Source organism: Herpailurus yagouaroundi, unplaced genomic scaffold (assembly GCF_014898765.1).
Source record: "Herpailurus yagouaroundi ecotype Mexico unplaced genomic scaffold, PumYag 159, whole genome shotgun sequence".
Taxonomy (NCBI): Eukaryota; Metazoa; Chordata; class Mammalia; order Carnivora; family Felidae; genus Herpailurus; species Herpailurus yagouaroundi.
In genome coordinates this window covers 77,512,919-77,537,462 of record NW_024412400.1, presented here as the reverse complement: position 1 = coordinate 77,537,462, position 24,544 = coordinate 77,512,919, and the positions used below count along the sequence as shown (strand labels likewise).

The 24,544-nt window shown below is 41.9% G+C and overlaps 1 protein-coding gene across 3 annotated transcripts in view; it reads left to right on the top strand.

Annotated features, from left to right (window-relative positions):
- Positions 1-24,544, top strand: part of LIPH (lipase H) — a 46,341-nt gene that overhangs the window by 3,353 nt on the left and 18,444 nt on the right. For all 3 annotated transcript variants that reach the window (XR_005792285.1, XM_040481001.1, XM_040481002.1), the window contains exons 2-4: positions 15,699-16,066; positions 17,284-17,392; positions 23,104-23,205. Coding sequence is in view for 2 of the 3 variants with exons in the window: in XM_040481001.1 (XP_040336935.1) it covers positions 15,699-16,066; positions 17,284-17,392; positions 23,104-23,205 (579 nt within the window). In the remaining variant the exon portion in view is untranslated. The remainder of the gene's footprint in view (positions 1-15,698; positions 16,067-17,283; positions 17,393-23,103; positions 23,206-24,544) is intronic.

The following is a 24,544-nucleotide window of genomic DNA, read 5'->3' as shown; positions in this document are numbered from 1 at the left end:
GATTAAGAGAAGAGAGTGAGGAAATCTAGTATCTCTTCTGTTTTCTCAGTTGTATTCTTAAAAAATGCTGGTGGTTCGAAGCAAGTATGTCCAACCAAGAGAGCATTTTGCCCATATACTTCTTGCCTATAGTTATTGGGGTAAAAAATAAACAAGACGGGCGCGGGTGGCTCAGACGGCTAAGCGTCCAACTCTGGCTCAGGTCATGACCTCACAGTTTGTGAGTTCGAAAGCCCCCACGTCAGGCTCTGTGCTGACAGCTCAGACCCTGGAGGCTGCTTCAGATTCTGTGTCTCCTTCTCTCTGCCCCTCCCCAGCTCAGCTCACGTTCTGTCTTTCTCTCTCTCTCTCTCTCAAAAATAAATAAACATTTAAAAAACAAACAAACAAACAAACAAACAAACAAACAAACAAGATACTCCACCAGGTTTGGCCCTAGTCAACTGTGAAAGTTTCTGTTGGGGAGCAAGAATTTCCTGTCCCCTTCAAAGTGCTTCCAGCAGGTCTAAGAATCAAATCGACATGAGACAGATTAATAGGAGAAAATCAAATTCCACACAGACATGGAAATTCCAAAGACAGGCAAGATGAAGCATATCTATCATTCTCAGCTAAGGAGAAGGTAGGGGTTTAGGAATGAATTCACAAGAAATGAATTCACAGGAAAATGAAAAAGAGTTAAGTGTTTGGTAAACATGTTTGCTGGACCAGTCAGAAACAATGCGACACAGAGAATTTTTATTATTTTATTTTGTTTTGTTTTATTTTATTTTTTTATTTTAGAGAGGGAGTGTGAGGGAGAGGAAAAAAGAATCTTTAGCAGGTTTCATACCCGAGTTCGGAGCTGAAAGCAGAGCTCCATCTCACGACCGTGAGATTGTGAGATCCTGACCCGAGCCAAAATCAAGAGTTTCACACTTAACCTACTGAGCTACCCAGGACATACAGAACTTTGATCAAAGAGGCCTTGCTTGGTTACTCCCCATCTACCACACCTAGTTCATAACAGAAGGGTTATCTATGGTGATAGCTCTCTTCCTGGAGTAGGTCTTCTATCTAAATCCTTTTAGGGCGTTGAGGGGGAGAGGTAAAGAGCTTTTTCAGAATCTGCTGGTTTTTGATTGTTTTGTATCTGAAGATAATCTTCATGCCAACGTGGCCTGTTTGGAGGCAGCCTGCCCTTGGCCCCTACACTTCACCATCTGGCTCAGAACAGGTTTTTGTGTTTTTGTTTTTAATTAAAGTTCATTTATTTTATATATCTATATCTATATCTATCTTTCTATCTATAGAGAGAGAGTATTAATTTCCAGATTTAAAAAATGTAATAGAATTTCATGGTAGGTAGATATTACTCCCCTCCCTCCCTTCTACTTCTGTTAAAAATAGGAGTCCAACTCATATTCTGATCTCTCCAAGGCAGTTTCTGGCCTAAAGGGATTTTCATTTCTGGGACTTTTGGAAATTACTTCAGAACATTGTTTTCAGGCAAGCATTAAAATGTGCTCTAGTGTGGGTTGCTGGAAACATGCTGGCTTCACCAATTAACATGTGGTGAGCTGTGTCCCAGACGCTGACGAGTACCCGTTGCCCAGAATGCAGAATCCTCAACAGTGTATCCCTTAACCTTGGTCTCAGTAAATATTTTCAGGAAAGATCAAGTCAGTATGCCTGACTGTGGACCTCAGTTCTAAAGAAGGTATTAGCACATCTGTGTCATGCTGGGGGGTAAGAGAAATGATTGCTTGAGCAAGCCCCGGAACCCAAAACTTGAAATAAAAGAAGTGTGAGTCAGGGCCACACTTGTTTCACTTCCTGACTACATACCATGCATCAAGATTAAATTAGGTGGAATTTCACGCCCATTGCTTGGGTTTGGTCACTGGACTACAATTCCCCAACCATAAATCTGAGAGAAACTGATACTTTTCTTTCTAATCAGTTGACCCAGCCACATTGAGAGGCTTAATAGGAACCTACCTGTGCTTACTGATTCTCCTAGAATCTCAGAACTTTCTCTCCCCTTGCCCACATGTACAATTGCTTCATCAGTGTGTTATTTCTGTCTACAGTTCCATCTTCTCTTTTCACTGACAGCTCTTTGGATCTGAGTCAGGAGCCTCTGCCTTTTTTTTTTTTTTTTTTTTTTTAAGCCTCTGCTTTTTGTAGAAGTTTTCCCCCAGTCAGAAATGTGGGAAATGAAATCCATCCCAAAAGCAGGTAGAAACTAAAAAGCTAGAAAACTGTGTGTGACACCAGAACAGCATGCTCCAGGGCAGTAGGCCTTTTGAAGATAAAGCAAAAGTATCCCTTGGAAGCTTCATCAGAAAAGGAGTGGGGTTGTCAGTGATCAATCAGAGGGAACCACACTTTTGTCTCCAACTGGGACTCAGATGAAACAGGACAATCCAGGGGGACAAATGTCTGTTTAGTCTCTTGTATCCTAAATAAATACAGCCAGTGGTTAAAGGTTGGAGATGTCCTTCCAATCAAGAGGGCGGTTTGTCTATCCAGTACAGTTTTCTCTGGCAAAGATAAAACAAGATAACAGCTATAAGTAGTTCCTAAGCCTGAGAATAAGAGTAGTTTATTTTGCACAGGAACAGCCACAAACCCTCCTCAGAAAGGCTGACTGAAATGGGAGTTTTATTTAACCTCCAGTGGTACAAAATGGAGGTCCATCGGGGAAAGAAAATGAAGCTTGTTTTGATATTGACACAAAAAGAGAAACTTCTGCCCAGTTACCTCCAAAAGACTTTTCATCTTTTCACTCTGAAAAGTTGGAAATTATAGGAACCATTTCTTAAAACAGTTGTATTGAGATATAATTCACATACATGTAATTCACCCATTTAAAGTGTACAATTCAATATTTTTACTACATACACAGATATATGCAACTCTTACCAGTCAATTTTAGAACATTTTCATGACCTCCAAAAGGAACCTGATACCCTTTAGTTATTGCACCCCTGTGTCCCCATCTCCCTTCATCCTCCAGCCCCTAGCAACCACTGATCTACCTACCTTCTGTCTCTATAGATTTCCCTATTCTGGATATTTCATGGGAATGGAATAGTATGATTTGTGGCCTTTGGTGACTAGCTTCTTTCACTTATAATGTTTTCAAGATTCATCCTCATTGTAGCATATTGTTGCAGGATTTTTTTACCTCAATAGCCGGGGTGCATTGAATAGCCACTTCGAAGAAGGAAGAGGAGGACACAAAATGAGCAGCAGGAAAAAGTTTATTAGAATATGATATCAGAAAGGATATTCGAAAGTGAATGCCCACAGCTATAGGCAAGGGTCCTTGTTTTATAAGGTTCTGGTCAGCCCTCCCATCTCTACCCACTTGTTCCTTCTTAGGTCCTACCCTTATTGGCTTGATAGCTCTAGGTGCTGGGTTGTCCATCCGGATTGGTTCGATTCCGTTGTATGAAGGGTGCTCTATGGCCATATCATTCCTGTGGGTCATAAGTTTTATGATCTACTACTTATTTTTAGTTAGGTCTTTAGTCAAATTCCAGAGCGGAACCTGAGGGGGAGTAGGTGGGTCTGTTACATTCTTAAGAGGAACCTTATGCCTGAGGGAGTTTGCTGTGGTCAGATACTCCCAGCATTGTTCCAAAGTATGTGTTTTTCCCCACCCAGGGACCTCAGGTTCTAATTTTTCCCCCTCTGCCTAATGAATCCTACCTATCTTTTCTTATCATAATATGGAACTATGAATGTTAACTAAAGGATATTTAATAAGCCAAAAAAACCTGCTTAACATAAAGGTGACAAGACATCCATTTGGTCAACGTTTTAATTCCAAGACTAAAGTATGATTATGTTCAGATCTTTTAAATAAAATTAAAAGAAAATTTTAATTTCTTGCTACATTAATTTTTTGAGATTTGGGTTGTCTTTGGTCAGTAAGACTCCCCTGGGAATTTGTTTTCCTAACTAGAAGCCTCATGTCCTTTCAGACCAGCTAGCTTGCAGATCTTAGAATTTTGTGTCCAAAAGGAATGCAAGAGATTAGCTAAATCTCTAAGGAATGAGGAACCAATCTCTCAGTGTGAGAAAGGGGATGGCCCAAATAATTTATTTGTTTTGTCTTGTTAATGACAGAGCCGGAACCAAACCACGTTCTCTGATCAGGTAGAGCACTGTTACTAATATGCTTCCCTTTTCCAAAATCCTTCCAAAATGATGGAAGGAAAGTAATTGGTACTTACTGAGCACTTGCTTTATAGCAAATCCCACGCTAAGCAATTTACTTATATTATTTTATTTAGCCTTCACAACAACCCTTTAAGATCAGTACTATGCTGGGGAGCAAGAATTTCCTGTACCCTTCAAGGTGCTTCTAGCCAGACCAAGAATCAAAATGACATGAGACAAAAGAAAATCAAATTTAGGGGCGCGCTTGGGTGACTCAGTCCATTAAGCGTCTAACTTGTGATTTTGGCTCAGGTCATGATTTCAGGGTTTCATGGGTTGGAGCCCCGTCTAGGACTCTGAGCACTGGCCTCAGGGAGCCTGCTTGGGATTCTCCCTGTTTCCCTCTCTCTCTGCCTCTCCCTGACTCATATTCTGTCTCAAAATAAATACATAAACTTAAAAAAAAAAAAAAAAAAGGAAAATCAAACTTAATTTAGTACCTATGGAGAATCCACACAGACATGGAAATTCCAAAGGACAGTCAGGCAAAATGTGGTATATATGTCATTCTAAACAGAGGAGAAGCAGGTATGGGTCTAGAACATCAAAAGGAAGAAATGAATTCACAGGAAAATGAAAAAGTAAATATTTGGTCATCGTGTTTGCTGGGCCACTCAGAAACAATGGGGTAGAAAGAATTTTGGTCAAAGATATCTTACTAGGTTCCTCCCTGTCTACAGTACCTACTTTATAACATAAGGTAGTCATCTACGGTGATAGCTATCTTCCTGGAACAGGTCCTCTATCTAAATTCTTTTTAGGCATTTGAGGGGGAGGTAGAGAGGTTTTCCTGAATCTGCTTTTTGATTGCTTTTTAACTCAAAATAATCTTCATGCCAAGTAGCCCATGTTGGAGTGGACTGCCCTTGGCCCCTGCAACTATTAACCCAACTCATCTTCCACATCATCAACAACTATTAATTTTTTTTTTCAATGTTTATTTATTTTTGGGACAGAGAGAGAGACAGAGCATGAACGGGGGAGGGGCAGAGAGAGAGGGAGACACAGAATCGGAAACAGGCTCCAGGCTCTGAGCCATCAGCCCAGAGCCTGACGCAGGGCTCGAACTCACGGACCGCGAGATCGTGACCTGGCTGAAGTCGGACGCTTAACCGACTGCGCCACCCAGGCGCCCCAACAACTATTAATTTTTAAGCATTTACTGTGCACCAGTGAATGTTTGCCTAATTAATTAATTAATTAAATTCTTTCTTTCTTTCTTCTTTTTTTTTTTTTTTTTGACAGAGAGAGGCAGAGAGAGAGAGAGAGAGAGAGAGAGAGAGAGAGAGAGAGAGAGAATCCCAAGCAGGCTCCAGGCCCAGCTAGGAGCCTGACCCAGAGCTCAATCTCATGACCATGAGATCATACCTGACAGAAATCAACAGTTGGACGCTTAACTGACTGACCCACCAAGGCACCCTGCAGCTTTAGATACTTCATAGACATTATGTCTATTTCTCACAACAATCCTGACAGCAGGGCTAGGATCAGGGTAAAGTCAGTGAGGCACTCACCAGGTGCAAAATTTAAGGGGATAAGGGACACCTAAACTCAATAATCAAGATAAATTATATTTATGATTTTAAAGCAATAAAAATTTTTTCTTTCATGATATTTTAATGCAATGTGCAAATGCTATTTTAATATTTAAGTGATATTTTACTGCAAATAATAATATGAATATCATTAATAATGCATTCTCACAGTGCATAATAAAATGATTTGGATAAGTGATACTTTTTTGGCATAAGTGATATTTTATTGTAATGTCTTTGAGAGATGAAAATCCATGCAAATAAGTCAATGATGAAAAAAATCAAAATTTTAAATAAAGATAGACTGTTTTACAACTCTGTGTTATTGTATAATGGAAAAGGTCATTTCCAATCAGCCAGCCATTCCTGGGCCTGTGCCATGTTCCTTTCCTTGCTAGGTGGTTTGGTTTATGAGAGTTAACAATGATATATAAACAGACTGAATAACAAAGGGCTATATCTATGATCATGGTTTTAAGTTTACTTATTTATTTTGAGAGAGACAGAGAGAAAGAACGAGCTGGGGAGGGGCAGAGGGAGAGGGGGACAGAGGATCCACAGCGGGCTCTGTGCTTACAGTAGAGAGCCTGAAGCAGGGCTCAAACTCATGAACGTTGAGATCAAGACTTGAGCCAAAGTTGGACACTTAACCAACTGAGCCACTCAGCTACCCCTATGGTCCTGTGTTTTGACTGACTGTAGAGCTTTTACAAACTTTTCCCACTGGTTCAAAATCTGGGAGGATATTTTGATAAGTATATATATAGTTTTTTCTCTTTTGCCTCAGGCTCAATATGGCTCAGCAGAGCACTGCCTGACAGATTGGCATTACTATGGTCATTTTACACATGTGAAACTGAGGCTCAGAGAGGTTAGATAATTAATTACCTGAGGTCACATAGCTAGGAGGCAATGGAGTTGACTTCAAGTCTAGATCGGACTCTAAAATCCGTGCTTCCAAATCCGATTTGGGTATTATGTTTATGACATTAGACCAGGTTGGCAAACTTTTTCCATGAAGAGCCAGATAGTAAATATTTTCAGCTTTGTGGGTCATTGGTCACTTTTACAATCACTCAGCTTTGCCTTTCCTTATAACAGGAAAGCAGCCATAGACAATACATAAATGCTCACGGCCAACTTGGCCTGTGGGCGACCGTGCATTAGATCATAACAAAATACTTCAGGCACAAATATGTTATTTCTAAAGATGTTCTATCCAGATTTCTTTGACATCCTATCCTACTCTACTCTTATCTCTGGCTGCTCTCCATAGCAGTCTGAATTCCTCATTGGATAGGAGATATCACCCATCTGATTGTTATTTTCCAATTGTTAACAGGAACTGGCACTTCAGAGTAATTGAATTTCAAAATAAGCTGAAGAGGAAAGGCCATGTTTTTCCGGCTTCCAATAAACTCTAATAAAAGAGGTTAAGCTTTAGAAACCAGTTTAACATGTTCTGGGTTACTTGGTTAAAGGCTCTATTAATACTACTTCTGAGTAAACTTGACTTTGTAGCAAAACAACACAATAACCAAAAAGAGGTTTGCTTTCTGAATTATTTTAGAAACATAAACCAGAAATTAATATAAGTAAAAATAACTATATTTATGAGGGTAAAGCAACTTAACAAATTTGCTATTCACAAATATCTAGTCCTTGCATGCCCTCCAAATTGTCTGAGAATTTGGGACCCAACAAGTCAAGTTCCTGCTCTAGGTGCTGGGGCACAATAGTAGACAAAAAACAACACAGCGCTTACCCTCAAGGAACTTAAACTAACTTGTAACATGTCCAAAATAAACTTAAACTAATTTGGAACATAATTCCAAATTAAGATAAATTTATGTCCAAAATAAGATAAATTTAATATTTTCCTTTAAAATGTTATTAATTCTTGAGGGGAAAATAATGAATAACCTTAGGTAGTTTTAAGCAGAGAACATCAGAAATGGAATGCATAACCCATTTTTGTTTGTGTATTATTTTGCAGAGCCTATCACCTGCAGACATATTTTTTACATAGTTTCAGTCATAATGCATGTGTCACTTCATACTCCATTTATGTTATAAACATGACATCATACACTATTTGCAGCGTTCAGATGGATCATTCTGAATGACTGAATAACGTGTTAACAGGTTGATATTCGCTTCTTCACGCAATGTTTACCGGTGCCAACTCTAAGCCAGACTCTGTTGTTGGCACAGGGTATATACAACAATGGATAAACAGATCAGTTATCTTGCAGCATCTACACGAGCAGGGGAAATTATTTCAGAACAAAGAAAGAATGCTTCAGGCGTGTGGTAGGAAAAAAGCAAGTAGCATATAAGGGACAAAGTTCTCTAGAGTGGAATTCAATATAAGAAGAAAGTAGAATAAATAATAAATCCTGGGGAAAGAATACTGTTCGAAGCCAGGTCGTCATTTAGGCCTAGGAATTCATTTATGGATATGAATAAACTTAGGAACTATATTACCCATTAACCCTTCTTGAAAAGGCAGTAATATTTAAAAATAAATATTTAAGACTCTATGTATTGATGTATCCACAGAAACAGAGTTTCTGTTCTATTTACTCAGAGTATCTATTCTACCTCCTCATTTTCTACCAAGAAAGACAAGAAAGTTTAACACACGTTCCCTTTCACACCTTCTCTGTTCCCTCCTTTGGAACATACACACACATTTTTTAAACATGTTTATTTATTCTGAGAGGGAGGGAGGGAGAGAAGCAAGTGGTGGGTGAGTGGGGTGGGGGGGAGGTGGGGGCTCAGAGAGGAAGAGAGAGAATCCCAAGCAGATTCCACACTGTCAGTGCAGAGCCTGTCACGGGGCTTGATCTCACAGACCATGAGATCATGACCTGAGCCGAAATCAAGAGTAGGACACTTAACCGACCGAGCCACCAGGTGCTGCTTAAATATTTATTCTGAAACTCAAAAAGGAATCACTAGATGAACTAAAAAGAATTTTGGAACTAGTGAAAAGCAGGAGGTAGACACTGGATCAGTAGGGAGAAGTACTGAGTGTGCTGATGCCATGATCATTTTTTTAATTTAAAAAATTATTTATTTTTTTTAACGTTTATTTTATTTTTTGAGACAGAGACAGAGCATGAGTGAAGGAGGGGCAGAGAGAGAGGGAGACACAGAATCCAAAGCAGACTCCAGGCTCTGAGCTGTCAACACTGAGCCCCACACGGGGCCCGAATCCACAAACCATGAGATCATGACCTGAACTGAAGTCGGATGTTTAACCGACTGAGCCACCCAAGCATCCCTTAGACACTGTCTGTCACTAACGCAAAGACTAGAGCAGAGTAAGGGAAGACAACTGTTTTGACCAAGGACAGCAGCAGGAAACATGGCAGAAGTTAGAAACGTGCTCCCCAGTAGTCTGAAGTACAGCTTCCAGATCCCCAAGAATTCTTGCTAGGGGTTCACACCGGTGGATAATGAAGTCTGAATAAATATACCCACGTTTGGAATCTGGAGCAGCTCTGCATGTAGTCTGCTTCTGGCCTACAGTCCACACATTTACATCCCATGAACAAAGATGTGGGTATTTCATATCAAGTTATAAAGGTAAACACCAGAAAAATTAAAGCAGGCAATAATCTTCCCAGTATGAGAAAGAATACGTAAACGAGAACAACAGAGTGAGAAAACAGGGCAATCCATATGGCAACAGATGGTAAAGCAAGAAAGCACTAAAATCAGAAACTATAGCATTACAGTATCAAGTCCATGCGTGTCAGCTGGGGTCCTCCCAGAAGCAGACACCATCACGGGGCTGGACACATGAGCGATCTACCTGAGGAACTGTGTGGGAAGGACAAAGGAGGTGGGGGCAAGCAGAGTGAGCCTTTCCCCAACAATGCACATTTGACATGCAGGAAAGTGGAGGCGAGGAAGGATTGCACAGGAAGAGCTCAGCACAGTTGTGAGGATCCTTCAGCCAGGCTGATGGGGTGTGTCTGAGCCAGTTATTGGAATCTCACGTGAGGCAGGAGGAGCCTGCCTCGCCTGGCTCTAGTACCCCACTGTGGGTACTCAGTCACTGGCTGGGAGCGGCCTGAGGGAGCCACGGCTTCATGTGAACACTGTGGAGTGGCCGGAGGCACAGGTGACTCAGCCGTGCTCCCTGCAGCAGGGTCTAGTGAAGGCAGATCTGAGCCAGGCACTTCTATGGCCTCCACACCAATTATGTCTGTTAGGCCAATAAACGTGAACTCACCTATTTTGTTTAAAAATTTTTATTTTTTTTTTATATTTGAGAGAGAGAAAGAGACAGAGTGTGAGCAGGGGAGGGGCAGAGAGACGGAGACAGAATCTGAAGCAGGCTCCAGGCCCTGGGCTGTAAGCACAGAGCCCAATGTGGGGCTCCAACACCCAAGCAGTGAGATCATGACCTGAGCCGAAGTCGGATGCTTAACTGACTGAGCCACTCAGGTGCCCCTCATGTATTTTGTTGGAAAGCGTTCTCAGACTGGGCCATAAAATAAAACCCAGCTAGATGCTATATGAAAGATCCCTTAAAACACAGGGATTCAAAGGTTACAAAGGATAAAAACACGGTAGGCAAAGGCTAACAAAAAGACGGTCTAGTTACAGCTTGTAATATTATTTGGTGGAATTCAAGGCAAATAAAGCACATAAAAATGAAGAAGGATATAATACCTGAAATATTGAGTCTAGGTAATAAAAGTAAAAATCTATGAAAATAAAACTTAATAGTTTGGGAACCTGAATTTGTCCTTCAGTGTAATGATGTTATACTTTGCTAAAGGGATCTTCCATTCTTAGTATTTAAATACATTATTTCACGATGATGTAAAAGAAGATTCTTGATTCCCAGACCAGGTGAAACTCCCCGTTTAATCCTCATTTTATACCATATCTCTTTTAACATGGCATATATCACAAGTTGCGATTTCATACTTGTTTGTGTGTTTTACTTCATTAATGCCTGACTCTCCCTCTAAAATGCCGCCTGACCCAGAACCTAGGAGAAAGTAGACTCTTGTTGGATGAATTGCACATTTCTTCTGACGATGAGAGAAAATATATATAAAGCTGTTATAATATTTTGTACTGAGAGAAAGGAACGAGGAAATCCATTTTTCACTCAGTACTTACAATGGGCTTTTCCAGAGCCCAATGCATGCATTGAAAAATACGTGATGTCAGAGTGGTTCTAGCAAATGAAAAATAAATATCAACTTGTTCCGGAGGCTCCTGGGTGGCTCAGTCGGTTAAGCATCCGATTTCAGCTCAGGTCATGATCTCACAGTTTGTGAGTTCAAGCCCCACACTGGGCTCTTTGCTGTCAGCACAGAGCCTGCTTTGGATCCTCTGTACCCCTCCCTCTCTGTCTCTCTCTCTCTCTCTCTCTCTGAAAAATAAATCTTAAAAAAATCCACTTGTTCTGTCCTTTTTGCCTTTCAGTAACTGTCCGTTGTAAAGGGTCTGGTAAAGGCTCAGCAAGTCAAGGAGGTTGGCTGATCTGTTCCATAGACATGGAAGGTGTGGCGGATGTGCTGAGAAATAGCTCTGGCCCAAACTTTACGACTCTTACCTGAGCCTTCCAATGACTCAGATATGTGACTTCTGACACACTGGCCTATATTGCTCAAAACAAACAGATCTCTTCTTTGGAAGGGGATCTCTCCCTTCCCCAGTATGACCTCATTTGTGATTAATCTGAAAGCATTCCTTTCTGGGGCAGGTAGGTGGCAAGTGAAAGATGGCATGATTTCCCCAGGCCACCTGGTGAGTCAGTTACACAACAAGGAACAAAGCCCAGTTTTACTGATGGCTGAGACCAAGAGGCTCAGCCCTACCTCATGACACCTCCTGTTCAGTAAAATGACTAATTAAACAGTCAATTATGTGCTCTGGGTCTTGCTCTACAAGCACCAGACAAGTTTCAGTCCACGTTCTCCAGGAGCATGCAATCTACAGGAAGAGAAAAATGAAAGAGGCCAAGAGAAGGAGAAAATATTTACATAGGTGAGTGAGTAAGTTCTGGCATTTAAGGCACAACATAGTGACTGTAGTTAATTATACCGTACTGTATACTTGAAATTTGCTAAGAGAGTAGATCTAAAATGTTCTTGCCACATACACAAAAATATGTAACTATGTGGGTGCATTAACCTTATTGTGGAAATCATTTTATAATGTACGCATATATCAAATCATCATGTTTTACCCTTTAAATTTTTTTTTTCAACGTTTATTTATTTTTGGGACAGAGAGAGACAGAGTATGAACGGGGGAGGGGCAGAGAGAGAGGGAGACACAGAATCGGAAACAGGCTCCAGGCTCTGAGCCATCAGCCCAGAGCCCGACGCGGGGCTCAAACCCACGGACCGCGAGATCGTGACCCGGCTGAAGTCGGACGCTTAACCGACTGCGCCACCCAGGCACCCCATGTTTTACCCTTTAAACTTACTCCAATGTTACTTGTTGACTATATCTCAATTAAGCTGTGGGAGGGGGGAGGACAGATAATTGTAAGCATGCCTCACTGTATATACTACTTGCCAGTGTAGAGCCAAAGGAGGAATATGTGAGTTTGGGGCTCAATTTTTAACCAGTATTTTCTAGGGTGAGGGATTTCAAAGCCTCAATTTTTAACCTTCCATTTGAGCTTCTTCTGCCTCTTCTATTTTGGCACTTCATTCATTGCTGAGTATCCAGAGCCTCTGCAAGAAGTTTTAAATAAAAGAATACATAGGGGAGCCCGGGTGGCTCAGTCAGTTAAGCGTCTGACTTTGGCTCAGGTCATGATATCATGGTTCTTGAATTGGAGCCCCACGTCTGGCTCTGTGCTGACAGCTCAGAGCCTGGAGCCTGCTTCTCTCTCTGCCCCTCCCTACCCCCCCCTTAAAAATAAATAAACATTAAAAAAAGCATACATGAATGGACCCAGGTTATTAAGAAAGGGTAGAGGGGCGCCAGAGTGGCTCAGTCAGTTAAGCGTCCAACTTCGGCTAAGATCATGATCTCACAGTTTGTGAATTAGAGCCCCGCATCGGGCTCTGTGCTGACAGCTCAGAGCCTGAAGCCTGCTTTGGATTCTGTCTCCCTCTCTCTCTGCCCCTCTCCTGGTCTCTCTCTCTCTCTCTCTCCCTCTCTCTCTCTCTCTCTCTCAATAAGCATTAAAAAAAAAAAAAGAAAGAAAGAAAGGGCAGAGATGCCAGGATGAAGTCTGTTCTGAGGCTCAGAATGAGGGAAGAGCAATTCCTGGGTATGTAAGTATAGATTGACTGAGAATAAGGGCCCAGGGCAAATGGTTCTTAAATTTCTACTGGAGGAAGACACAGCAGGTGTTTCCCAAGGTACTCCTGTCTCCTTTCCGCCAGTCGCAAGTCAATAGTCTTCTTCTTCTATGCCCTCCCACGAAGAATGGTCATCCATAGGACCTTGCCCCCTCTACTGAATAGCTAAAGGACCATCTCCAACTTGCACCTAGGGACTGTTTGTTGCTCCACTTCACCTCCTTCTGGACTCTTCTCTCTCAGCCAAGTAGGATGTAGGAGAGTGTGCCCTAATAGTTTTAAATCGTTTTTGTAATTAAAACAAAACAAAACAAAACAAAACAAAACAAAACAAAACACAGTTTTCTCAAACATCATATTGTTGGGTCTGCATGCCAATGTTGACCTGAGCTTTCATTTGATTGAGATTCATGATCACGGCCTTATACAATGTTGTAAAAGTAACACTTTATTTCAGTACTCAAGGACCCCAAAGCCCTCCTTCCTTCCTAACTCCTCTTTCAAGTTGCATCTTGATCTTTAGTTTATTTCCAACTTCCTGTTTCCTTTCCAGCAGAAGATTTAAGCATTCTTGCCTACCTTCATTTTCTGATATCAGAACTCGTAACCTCCCTCCTGCTTTGCATGCTACTGATATGGCTCTTGCCCTTTCTTTTTCCCTTTTATTTAAGCTTTTCTTTGAAAATAATTTTAAACTTACAGAAAAGCTATAAGAACTTTTGAAAAATACACAGAACACCAATAATCCTTTACATGGACTCACCTACTGCTAACATTTTGCTACAAATGCTTTATCATTTACTGTCTCTCTTTGCCTCTAATTTTTTTTTTTTCTGAGCCATTTGAGAATAAGTTGGCCATTTAGTTATAAACACTTTAGTTGTATTTCCTAAGAATTCAGATTTTCTCCTACAAAACCACTATATAGTTATCAACCTCAATTAATGTAACGCCAATATCATAATTTTATCTGATTTAGTGTTCATAGCCCAATTTTGTCAATTGGCCCAATAATTTCTTGTATAGCAATTTTTTTCTTCCATGGCAGGATCCAGTCTAAGACCAGATAATTGCACTTATTCATCATCCTACCTCTTCAGTCTCCTTTAATCTAGAGCATTTCCACAGTCTTTCTTTGTCATTTATGACATTGATGTTTTTTAAGAATAGAGGCCTTTTTTATTTTTAATTTTTAAAACTTTTTTTTCTTGAAAAAAAATTTTTTTTTTGGTGCCATAAGCCCCCTTCCCTGGCAGCCTGGCCACAGCTACATCACACCCAGCTCCTACAGGTCCTTTAAAAAAAAAAAAAAAAAAGAATATTCCTCATTTTGTGTTTGTCTGGTGTTTCCCCCATAATTAGGTTCAGGTTAATGCATTCCCCACTGGAATACGACAGCAAGAGGCACATGTGTCCATCTGCCCCTCAATGGTAATGTTTAGTTTGACAACCTAGTCAAGGTGTTGTTCCATTTCTCCATTGCACAGTTACCAATTTCCCCTTACTCATTAGCAGTCTGTGGGAGGAAGTTTAAGGAAATACAGATGTGCTCCTTCTCAAAATAACCACCTCCTCAGTTTAATTCTTGCATAACCAATTTATTATGATGGCTGCCACATGATGAGTTTCAACCCCGGCGTTCACTCCACATTTACCAGCTGGCATTCAGCACTATACCTTAAGAGTCCTCCTCTCTCTTCCATTTATTTGTTTCTTTGCTTGTTTATCTTGTTTCTTTGCTTGTTTATCCTGTTTCTTTGCTTGTTACAGAATCGTGGATCCGTTGTTTCCCTAAAGGTCTATAGTTCATTACTGTCCTTAATTATTTTATGCTCAAATTATCCCAGATCTGGCCAGCAGAAGCCCCTTCAGGCTGGCTTTCTAGGTCCTTGTGACATGTTTTTAAACACTCGCTTACACTCTGCCACGACAAGATGTTCCAGCTTCATCATTTGCTTTTCTCCACCTCATCCCCAACCTTTCTCCTAAAGCCATTCTTAGAGCTTACTCAGGAGGATGAATGCTAGGTTGCTTGAGGAACAAAGAAGGATAGGGTCCAAGAAGGCACCGTGGTTCAACTGTTCCAGATGCTACTGAAAGGGTCAGGGCAAGACACATCACGTTCTCCACTGTTGTCCCAGGCAGGTGCTCTAGACAAGGAAAGAGGTGTTTGGACCATGCAGATACAGTTACTGAGGCCTCTACTAGGTGCTGGGCACTGTGAGGGATACATGGATTACAAAACACCATTCCAAGGAAGTGGGCCAGCAAGATAGACACACATGTACGTAAATATCCATTATGCACCCCTGAAAGTGTTTTCGTTTTGCTGTCAATGAGACATACACAAGGTTTTGGGGAGTTCTGGGATGAAAGAGTATTAGGGCTGGGAGAGTTGGAGGAGGCTTCATTGGGGTGACTTTTGGATTAGACCTTGAAGGAGAGTAAGACTTGGAAAAATGGTTTTCCTACTGAAGAAGAAGTCACTACTTATGTGTGCTGAATAACGTATGACTTTGCAACTTCATTCAACTAGATCCAGCCTCCTGCTGGGTGCTGTAAAGCACAGAAGGAACTCCAGTGAATGTAGGGCAGCACTCTTGTTTGACGCCCAGCTAAGGAAAGAATTGTCATGACATCTAATTTTTATTTTCAGACACAGATGAAACATGTCCTTCATTCACCAAACTGAGCTTTCACAGTGCAGTGGTCGGTACAGGACTAAATGTGAAGTTGATGCTCTACACCAGAAAAAACCTGACCTGTGCACAAGTCATCAACTCCACAATTTTTGGGAACTTGAATGTGACCAAGAAAACCACCTTTATTGTCCATGGATTCCGACCTACAGGCTCCCCTCCAGTTTGGATGGAGGACTTGGTACAGAGTTTGCTCTCCGTAGAAGACATGAATGTGATTGTTGTTGATTGGAATCGAGGAGCTACAACTGTGATATACAACCATGCCTTTAGTAAGACCAGAAAAGTAGCAGAAGTCTTGAAGAAATTTATCGACCGGGTGTTGGTAAGAGAGCATTCTCTGACATCATTCAGGGGCAAATTGAAGCTGGCCCATTATCTGGAGATTTAAAACCAAGAGATAGCTGCAGTGAACAGAGGGACTATTTTAAAAACCTGAATAAGCCCCAGGGAAGCTAGACGGAACGCCTAGAGGGAAGGCCCATAGATATGGTTGTGCAAGTTGTGCACTGCACATCTAAGGGAGCACAGCTGTCATTGTACACGTCACAGATCTATATATTTATTATGATACTGTCCCACCAATAACAGTAAAGTGTCCTCAGGAAAGGACATCTTTTCCTAATTCACATAAAGGTGTCTTACGGGTCAGAGAGATTTTTGTCTAGGGGTTTTCTGGCTTCACTGTAGAGAGATTCCTCATCTTCTATAACTATTCCTTTTCCTAGAAAAGCTTAAGATTTACTGGCCAGATTATCCAAAAACCAAAACCAATGAACACGGTCTGAAGAGAGATTTGTGTGTGTGTATGATTTATATTTTTAGAAGACTCACAAAGATTAAATAGATCTTGAATTTTATTTAGTGATCTATCTCATGAATTGCCCCCTTTATAAAAAACAACAACAAAAAAGTTACTTTATATCAGGACTATTTCAGAGAGAATTAGGTCAGGTGGGCACTGTGGCCAGAGGCAGCAGAAGTTTCACAAAGCTTTCCACTTAAGCCGCAGCCTTAAAGTGAATATTAAAATGACTCACAACAGGCTGTCCCAGCAGACTGTGGTCAGTGTCGTCCCCCACCGCCACCCCTTCCTTTCCTTCCTTCTCTCTCCATGGAGAATTCATTAACTGAGCCAGCCTGAAGATAAAGGAGTTTATCAAAATGCTTCTTTGCCCTTCTCCTCAACTGGGAGGGATTTAAAGATGTCTCAGCTTGGTTTCTAGCAGAAGCATGAATAGAGACACCATGGCATAAAGGTTAAGGCACAGGCGTGGAGTTGAACAGACTGGTCTGCCCCTCCCCAATTGCCTGATATTGGGCAGGTTACTTTGACTCTGGGCCTCAGTTTCCTCATCTGTATAACCAAAGAAGAATGTTTACTTTGTTGTTGTGACATTTAAATGAGCTCATAGATATAAGTTGCTTAGAAATGTTTCTCCAAAGAAGTGTTTTCAAAGCCAAGTTTAGGCAATTTCTCCAAATGTTGTCAACTCCATGGCCCCTCACAATTTTGTAACGATGGACCTCTTAAAATTCCAGGTAGAAGGAGCTTCTCTTGACAACATTTATATGATCGGAGTAAGTCTAGGAGCCCACATATCCGGGTTTGTTGGAAAGATGTACAATGGGCAGCTGGGAAGAATTACAGGTAAGGTTTCCTGCGAATGGACATGGGGTAGTTGGCCTGGGCGGGATGTTCACTGGGAGATCATGATGCAGACAATTCAAGTCTTTGGGTTCAAAGCCAGCTCTTCCAATTACTTAACCTCTCTGAGTGTGTGTGTGTCCTTTTGTGCAAAGGTGAGGCCATGATAATACTGACCTCAGGGTATTATTTAATAAAATATGTGCAAAACACAGTAAGTTGTATATGCCATAGAAAAGGTTGGTGGTAACTTTATTTCTCTTATGGTTAGGAATAACAGCTATATCCCATGGGGATTTGATCTGTGCTGTCCAAACAGCGATCTTCCTTTCATTTAATCTAATATAGCCTGAACTACATACCTAATATGTTTCCATCCCAGGCACAGCTGGAATCTCATGATAGGAAAATGAGACGGGAATTTTGATAGAGGGGTTTACTCTCTGAATATCAGCTTTCAGGACAAAGCTGAATGAAAACTCAGAAACAGCAGGTGAAATCCCAAACAAAGGTTCCTTTGCTGGGTTCTCTTGCCTACTGCTCCAGTAACTTTCCACAGCTACAGAGGATGGGATGAGGGAGGCTTTCTGTTTCAGAGACTCAAGTCTTCTCCCCCGCATTGATACCCTTCCCAGAATCCATTCTTACACACAGAGAACTATTTTCAATCTAGGAAATCCAGAGGGTAGTAGACAATGAGGAAGAAGAGATTCAAACCAACTATACTTGTGAGGTAAACTTTTAGGGCCATTGTTTCTAAATGTGCTTCCTGGTACCCCTGGGCAAGTCATTCTCTCTCTCTCTCTCTCTGTCACATGCGCGTGCGCGCGCGCACACACACACACACACACACACACACACACACACGCGCGCGGGTGCGCGCGCATCATGGGTGTCTCCTTTAGCCCTGCTACTTGAGATCACATTGTTCTGTTTTTCCTGGATTTTTTTCTCTCACTTTCACACCAGGGGCCAAGGCCTCCCTCATCTTATTTACCTGCTTTCCTCGGGAGGCAGAGCGCTTTTTTACATTTTTCACATTATTATTATTTTTATGTTTTAGAATGCAACATGTCCTTTTAAAAAATTTCATTTCCCTTATGGGATCAAAGGACAGGTAGCTTGAATCTGCTTGTGTCCCTTATCTGTTGGGAACTCTTCTTCTGGTGGGTGGGACTCTCCCTGAGAGTATGTTAAGAACCTGAACTGCTCTCCAAAAGAAAAAAAAAAAAAAAAAAAAAGTCCTGATTTTTAGTGTCTGCTGATCTCCATGGTCTGAATACTCTCACCACTGCTGATTTCAAGCTACCAGTCTGACATTAATAACCACAAAGTTTGGGAAGAGATGAGCAAAATCTGCCCTCCAGTCCTGGGCCTGGAAGGCTTCAGCCCACCACTACTTCATTCAGTCTCACCCCCAGCTTGGTTCCCAGCAAACCTGCTCCCATGACTATTGTGAATGTGAGTGCAGTGCAACCTGCTTTCTGACCGTGGAAATTCCCCAAGCCAGTCTGCCTTCCACTCTGGGCCCACGTGGCCCGGACTCAGCTAATGGCCCACAGCTCAATTTTCTGTGGCCCCTGACTGTCCCATGTCCTTCAGATTCCTCATCCTCTCTGATCCCCAAAGTCAAATTTCAGCTGTTCTCCAGGGCGGCTTCAGGGGTGAAGTGTTCCCCTTCTCTGCTCACCTTCCACCACCTTTTCTGACTGGGTTCACCAGATTGTAGAGTGGGAACTTGGTCTGTTGCCTAAAGATGAAATTCATAGCCAACTCCCACAATTGGATGGTTCTGCTTTTAATTATCTGGCTTGTAATGGCGGCTTTTTTCTTCCATTTCTCTTTCTTCTGACATTTTGTTTTTTCTCTCCAGGCACATCTCCTGGTTTCTCAGTAACTTCTTAGTTTTTCTTTTTTTTTTTTTTTAATTTTAAGTAGACTCCCTGCCCAGTGTGGGGCTTGAACTCATGACCTTGAGATTAAGTCTCATGCTCTACCAACTGAGCCAGCCAGGCACCACTATTTCTCTTTAGCTTCTTTAGCACAAGATGGCAGAGCATAAGTGGATTTTAAAATATTCCAAGTACCTACATCACTTGATAATATATTACATTTGCTTCTCAAACTTAAGGGTGTAAAAAAGTCTCCTTAGGGGTGCTGGTTACAATGCCAACTTGCTGAATCAGCACTCTGGGGGTGGGGTCCAGAAGTCTACTTAAAAAAAATTTTTTTTAATGTTTATTTATTTTTGAGACAGGGAGAGACAGATCATGAATGGGGGAGGGTCAGAGAGAGAGGGAGACACAGAATCTGAAGCAGGCTCCAGGCTCTGAGCTGTCAGCACAGAGCCTGATGTGGGGCTCAAACTCACAGACCATGAGATCATGACCTGAGCCGAAGTTGGAAGCTCAACAGACTGAGCCACCCAGGTGCCCCTAGAAGTCTACTTTTAACCAGACAATGCAGGTGGTCTGAACACCATACTTTGAGAAATGACCATAGAGCTATGCTGCCCAATATAGTAGCCACTAACTAACTACATGTAGCCACTGAGCACTTGAAATGTGGCTAATGCAAACTGAGATGTTCTGTAAGTGCAAGATACACACTGGATTTCAAAGACTAAGTAAAAAGAAAAGGATATTAAAAATCTCAATTTTTGTATATGGAGTGTATGTTGAAATGATAATATTTTAGATATGCTAGGTTAAATAAAATGGATTAGATACAATGTATTATTAAAATTAATTCTCCCCTGGGTGCCTGGGTGGCTCAGTTGGTTGAGCATCCAACTGATTTTGGCTTAGGTCACGATCGCAGTGTCATCGGATTGAGTCCCAAGTCAGGCCCTGTGCTGAACATGGAGCCTGCTTAAGATTCTCTCTCTCCCTCTGCCCCTCTCCCTTGCTCACAGGCTCTCTCTCTCTCAAATCAACAAATAAAATTAAAAAAAATAAAAAAATTAATTCTCCTTAATTCTATTTACTTTTTTAAAATTGGCTTCTAGAAATTTTAAAACTATGTACGTAGCTCACATTATTGGACAGCGGTGCCTTAGAGAGTTCATGGTGAGGTTGGGGATGGGAATATGAGGCCCCTGAAACTGCATGCAAAATGTCAGCTGTCTGTCCTGGGGAGAGGTATATTTTGGATGTCCAGGGAGAGGTCTAGGACTTTCGTCAAATTCTCTAACTGGTTAATACTGTAATAAAAGCCAATGAGGGGCACCTGGGTGGCTCAGTTGGTTGGGCATCCGACTTCAGCTCAGGTCATGATCTCACAGTTCATGAGTTTGAGTCCCATGTCAGTCTCTGTGCTGACAGCTTGGAGCCTGGAGCCTGCTTCAGATTCTGTGTCTCCCTCTCTGCCTGCCCCTCCCCCACTCATTCTCTCTCTCTGTCTCTCTGTCTCTCTCTCTCTCAAAAGTAAATAAACATTAAAAAAATTAAAAAAATAAAAGCCAATGAGCACTATCTAGACACTTTCTTGGTGATCTTTAGGCAATAAGAAAGAGCTCCATTTTCTCATTTTGTTTCTAGTCTATAATAATCTCAAAATGTTCTGGATTCAGATCTAGGAGTCCTTTTATATGTCTTCTGAGGTAGCCAATAATTCCACCTCCATTTTGCAGATTAAAAAAAAACTGAGGCTCAGAGAAGTAAAGTGACCACCAACATACAGCTGGTTGGTGCTAGGTTTGAGGCCCCATGTCACATCTGTCTGACTCCAATGGTCTCTGTCCACACAATATATCGCTTATTGGGCACTTTAACTGTGATTTTTGGCTGACATTGTAAGCTAATTATTTGCTATGAATTGTCACTAAGGTGATCATATATCCAAGCTCACTATCCCTGTCTCCATTAATTGTCAATAGTGCCCTCATCACTCTCAAATTTGCCCTGGTTTGAATGTTATATAGTAAACCAATTTATCTGCTATAGATCCGGAGGTTGCTACAAACTGGGGCTCTGACTGTTCATTTCCTTAGACCAGAAGGGCTTCCTGAGCAAACTCTTTCCAAGATTATGAGTTTCTCATGCTGTGTTGAGGATGTCCTGCCGACTTGGGTGTCTGGGTGTTCATCCATCTCACATCAGTTTCAGTTGAGAACCGACCAAGGAAGAAGAAAAGCTGGAGGGGTGGGGAAGAGAAAGATAAGGAAAGGAGACAGATAAAGACAAGCCTCAAGGAAGCAAAGTGTTGGCAGAGGAGAAATAGAAAGATTGAGGCTAGAACCAGGGAAGTCGAGGCAAGAATGCTACCTCTTGGATTTTATATCTAACCCCAGGGGATGGAAGATGCTATTTAAAATGTCTTTCACAGGGGGGGCCTGGGTGGCACAGTTAAGTGTCGGACTTTGGCTCAGGTCACGGTTCGTGGGTTCAAGTCCTGCACTGGGCTCTGTGCTGACAGCTCAGAGCCTGGAGCCTGTTTCAGATTCTCTGTCTCCTTCTCTCCCTAACCCTAACCCACTCACGCTCTGTCTCCCTCTGTCTCAAAAATAAAAAAACATTAAAAACAAAATTTACAATGTCTTTCAGAGGTTAAAAATTTTGTTAAAAAATTTTAAAATATTTATTTATTTTTGAGACAGAGACAGAGCGTGAACAGGGGAGGGGCAGAGAAAGAGGGAGACACGGAATCTGAAGCAGCTCCAGGCTCTGAGCTGTCAGCACAGAGCCCGACGCGGGGCTCGAACTCACGAACTGTGAGATTATGACCTGAGCTGAAGTCGGATGCTTTACCGACTGAACCACCCAGGTGCCCCGATAGGTTAAAATTTTTGAAACATCCTTTGAAACATTCTTCACTCCAGGTAGGTTTCTAGTAAGCAGGGTTTTGAGTACCTCTGGCGTTTTCCTGTTATTGTTTTAAAGTTGTTAGCTGTGGTTAGAACCTGGTAGGAGCTGCACTCTTGTTTTTCCAGCTGATGGTTAGGAATGCCCAGCTAACAGTGACCAAGGGCAAGAAATCAGCTCAGGCATTTATGGAGTGGGTTAATTCTGCAGGAACGGACACCCATTTTTTTATCCCTCTTTGATACCTGGCCTGACCAGTGAGTTTCATACTTTCCCACTGAGCTTGCCAAACCCAGTGCAATGAAACCAAGAGCTCCATAGAGAGAGTTCGTTGCACTGTGAGGCTGCCACTCTGGTTAAAATACTTGAACTCCCCGAACCTCAGTTCATGCATCTGTAAAATGGGAATAATATCTACCTTGCCTCCCTAACAGGCTTGTGATGTGGATCATATGACTTAGGATATATGAATAAAAATTGAAACTGTACAGGAGTTTTATTAATAATAAGAAGGAAAGGTTGAGTGGGGTTTCTGGATCACTTAAAATAGAATCAGGATAAGTACAGCATCTGCTTTTTATATGCACCTTCAGGTGCTTTTTCCCGAGGAACCAGTTTATCCCCATGTCCCTGGTCCCCACGTCTGTGCGCTCCCTGCTATTGAGCCCTGCACAAGATATAGCTCCTAATGGGGTCTGGATGCCATTCTCAGAGGGCACTGCCTCTGCTGTGGGAAAAGGCTACGGGGCTGTAGAAAGGAGGCTGACAAAGCAGGAAGGGAATGCGAGTGCTGGCCCACACGAGCGAGCGTGCCCTGCAGCCTACTTGCCATCCTCATGGAGAGGGATCAAAAGCCCCGCTGCAGGTGACTCATGGCGTGGGGCTACCAAGCCGACTCCGTTTTCTTTCCAGGTCTCGACCCTGCGGGCCCTTTATTCAACGGGAGACCTCCCGAGGACAGATTAGATCCCGGTGATGCACAGTTTGTTGACGTCATCCACTCCGACATTGATGGTAACATTCCTGTCCTTGTGGGTCAGTGAGCACCCGGCTCCCAGACTCCTAAAGAGTCTCCCCTGAGGGGAGCCTCATGCAGGGGTGGATCAGGTTCTTCCAGATTCCCTCTTTTCCTGCGGGGCAGGGTTCCAAATCCACCCAGGTATTGAAGGGACACTGGTTTAATGCAGGCATCCAGGATGTCTTGCTGGAGTGGAGGTTTCCCATCAACTTTTCTTATTTTTAAAGTGACCATCTTGACCAATCAAGGACAGGGTGATTTTCACACTGTGTGAACAAATGTTTCCACATACGCAGCAGGGTTGGGATGCATGATTTCCATTTTTTGGGTTTTTCTTGGGTCTTTCTCGTTTTCTTAAGCTGAAAGATAAGTTCGTGTTGTGTCTCTCTCTGGAGAGCGATTCTGAGCCATGTTTAGCTCTCCAACTTTCTCTGGATCTTCCTGGCCATTTCCATCTTTTATGGTGCTGATTTCGTAGCTGGCATTTGGAATAGGATATAGGGTTTGGGGTGATGTTAAAGGTGAGTCTTTATATCCAGACGTCTGGGACAAGAACTAGAGTAGGGACCTCGGAAGGCTGAGGGGACAGAGCAGAGTAGTCTTTAATAATACACCCTCTTTGTGATACAGCCACCTGAAAAACCCTTGATCACCTATCATGGGCTCTCTGGTGTGGTATTCAGCAATTGTTGGCCTTAAAGGAAACAGCTGCATTCTTATGACGCAGTTTGCAAACCGTTACCTTACTTAAGTGCAGTACCTCGATGCCATTTTAATGCTTGATGGAACAGAGTAATGTATTTTTTATTCTTGGAAAGAAAGTGAATTTTGAGGAAAGAATAAGCTTTGCAGTCAGGCAGGGGTGGACTCAGATCCCAGGTTTTGTCCTTTCTAGCGGGATCATTTCATTCTGTAAGTCCTCTGAACCTCAGTGTCTTCATCTGTAGCTTACTTCACCTGAATTTACCAATGGCCACTTTTTGGACAGTGTGAATGTTAGAGGAAAGGTGTATAAAAGGTATAAAAACCCCCACAGACACATGTAGGTTCTCAATATATAACAGGTATTATTATTATCGCAACGGTGCACTATGTATACATGTATAAATAGTCTTTTAAATCAAACATTTGACTGATTAGTTTGTAGTTATAAGGTTAAAAAGAATAAGCAATTATTAAATCAATCTATATTTTTCCTGGTCCCCGTTTTCTAGAAGAGTTTCCACTTAAAAAATTTTTTTTCTTACAAAGTAAAAGTTCATTTTTTCCTGTTTCTTTCTTTTTTTTTCTTCATTTTTTTCCCCCGTTTTTTATTCATTAAAGTCTGGCACAAAT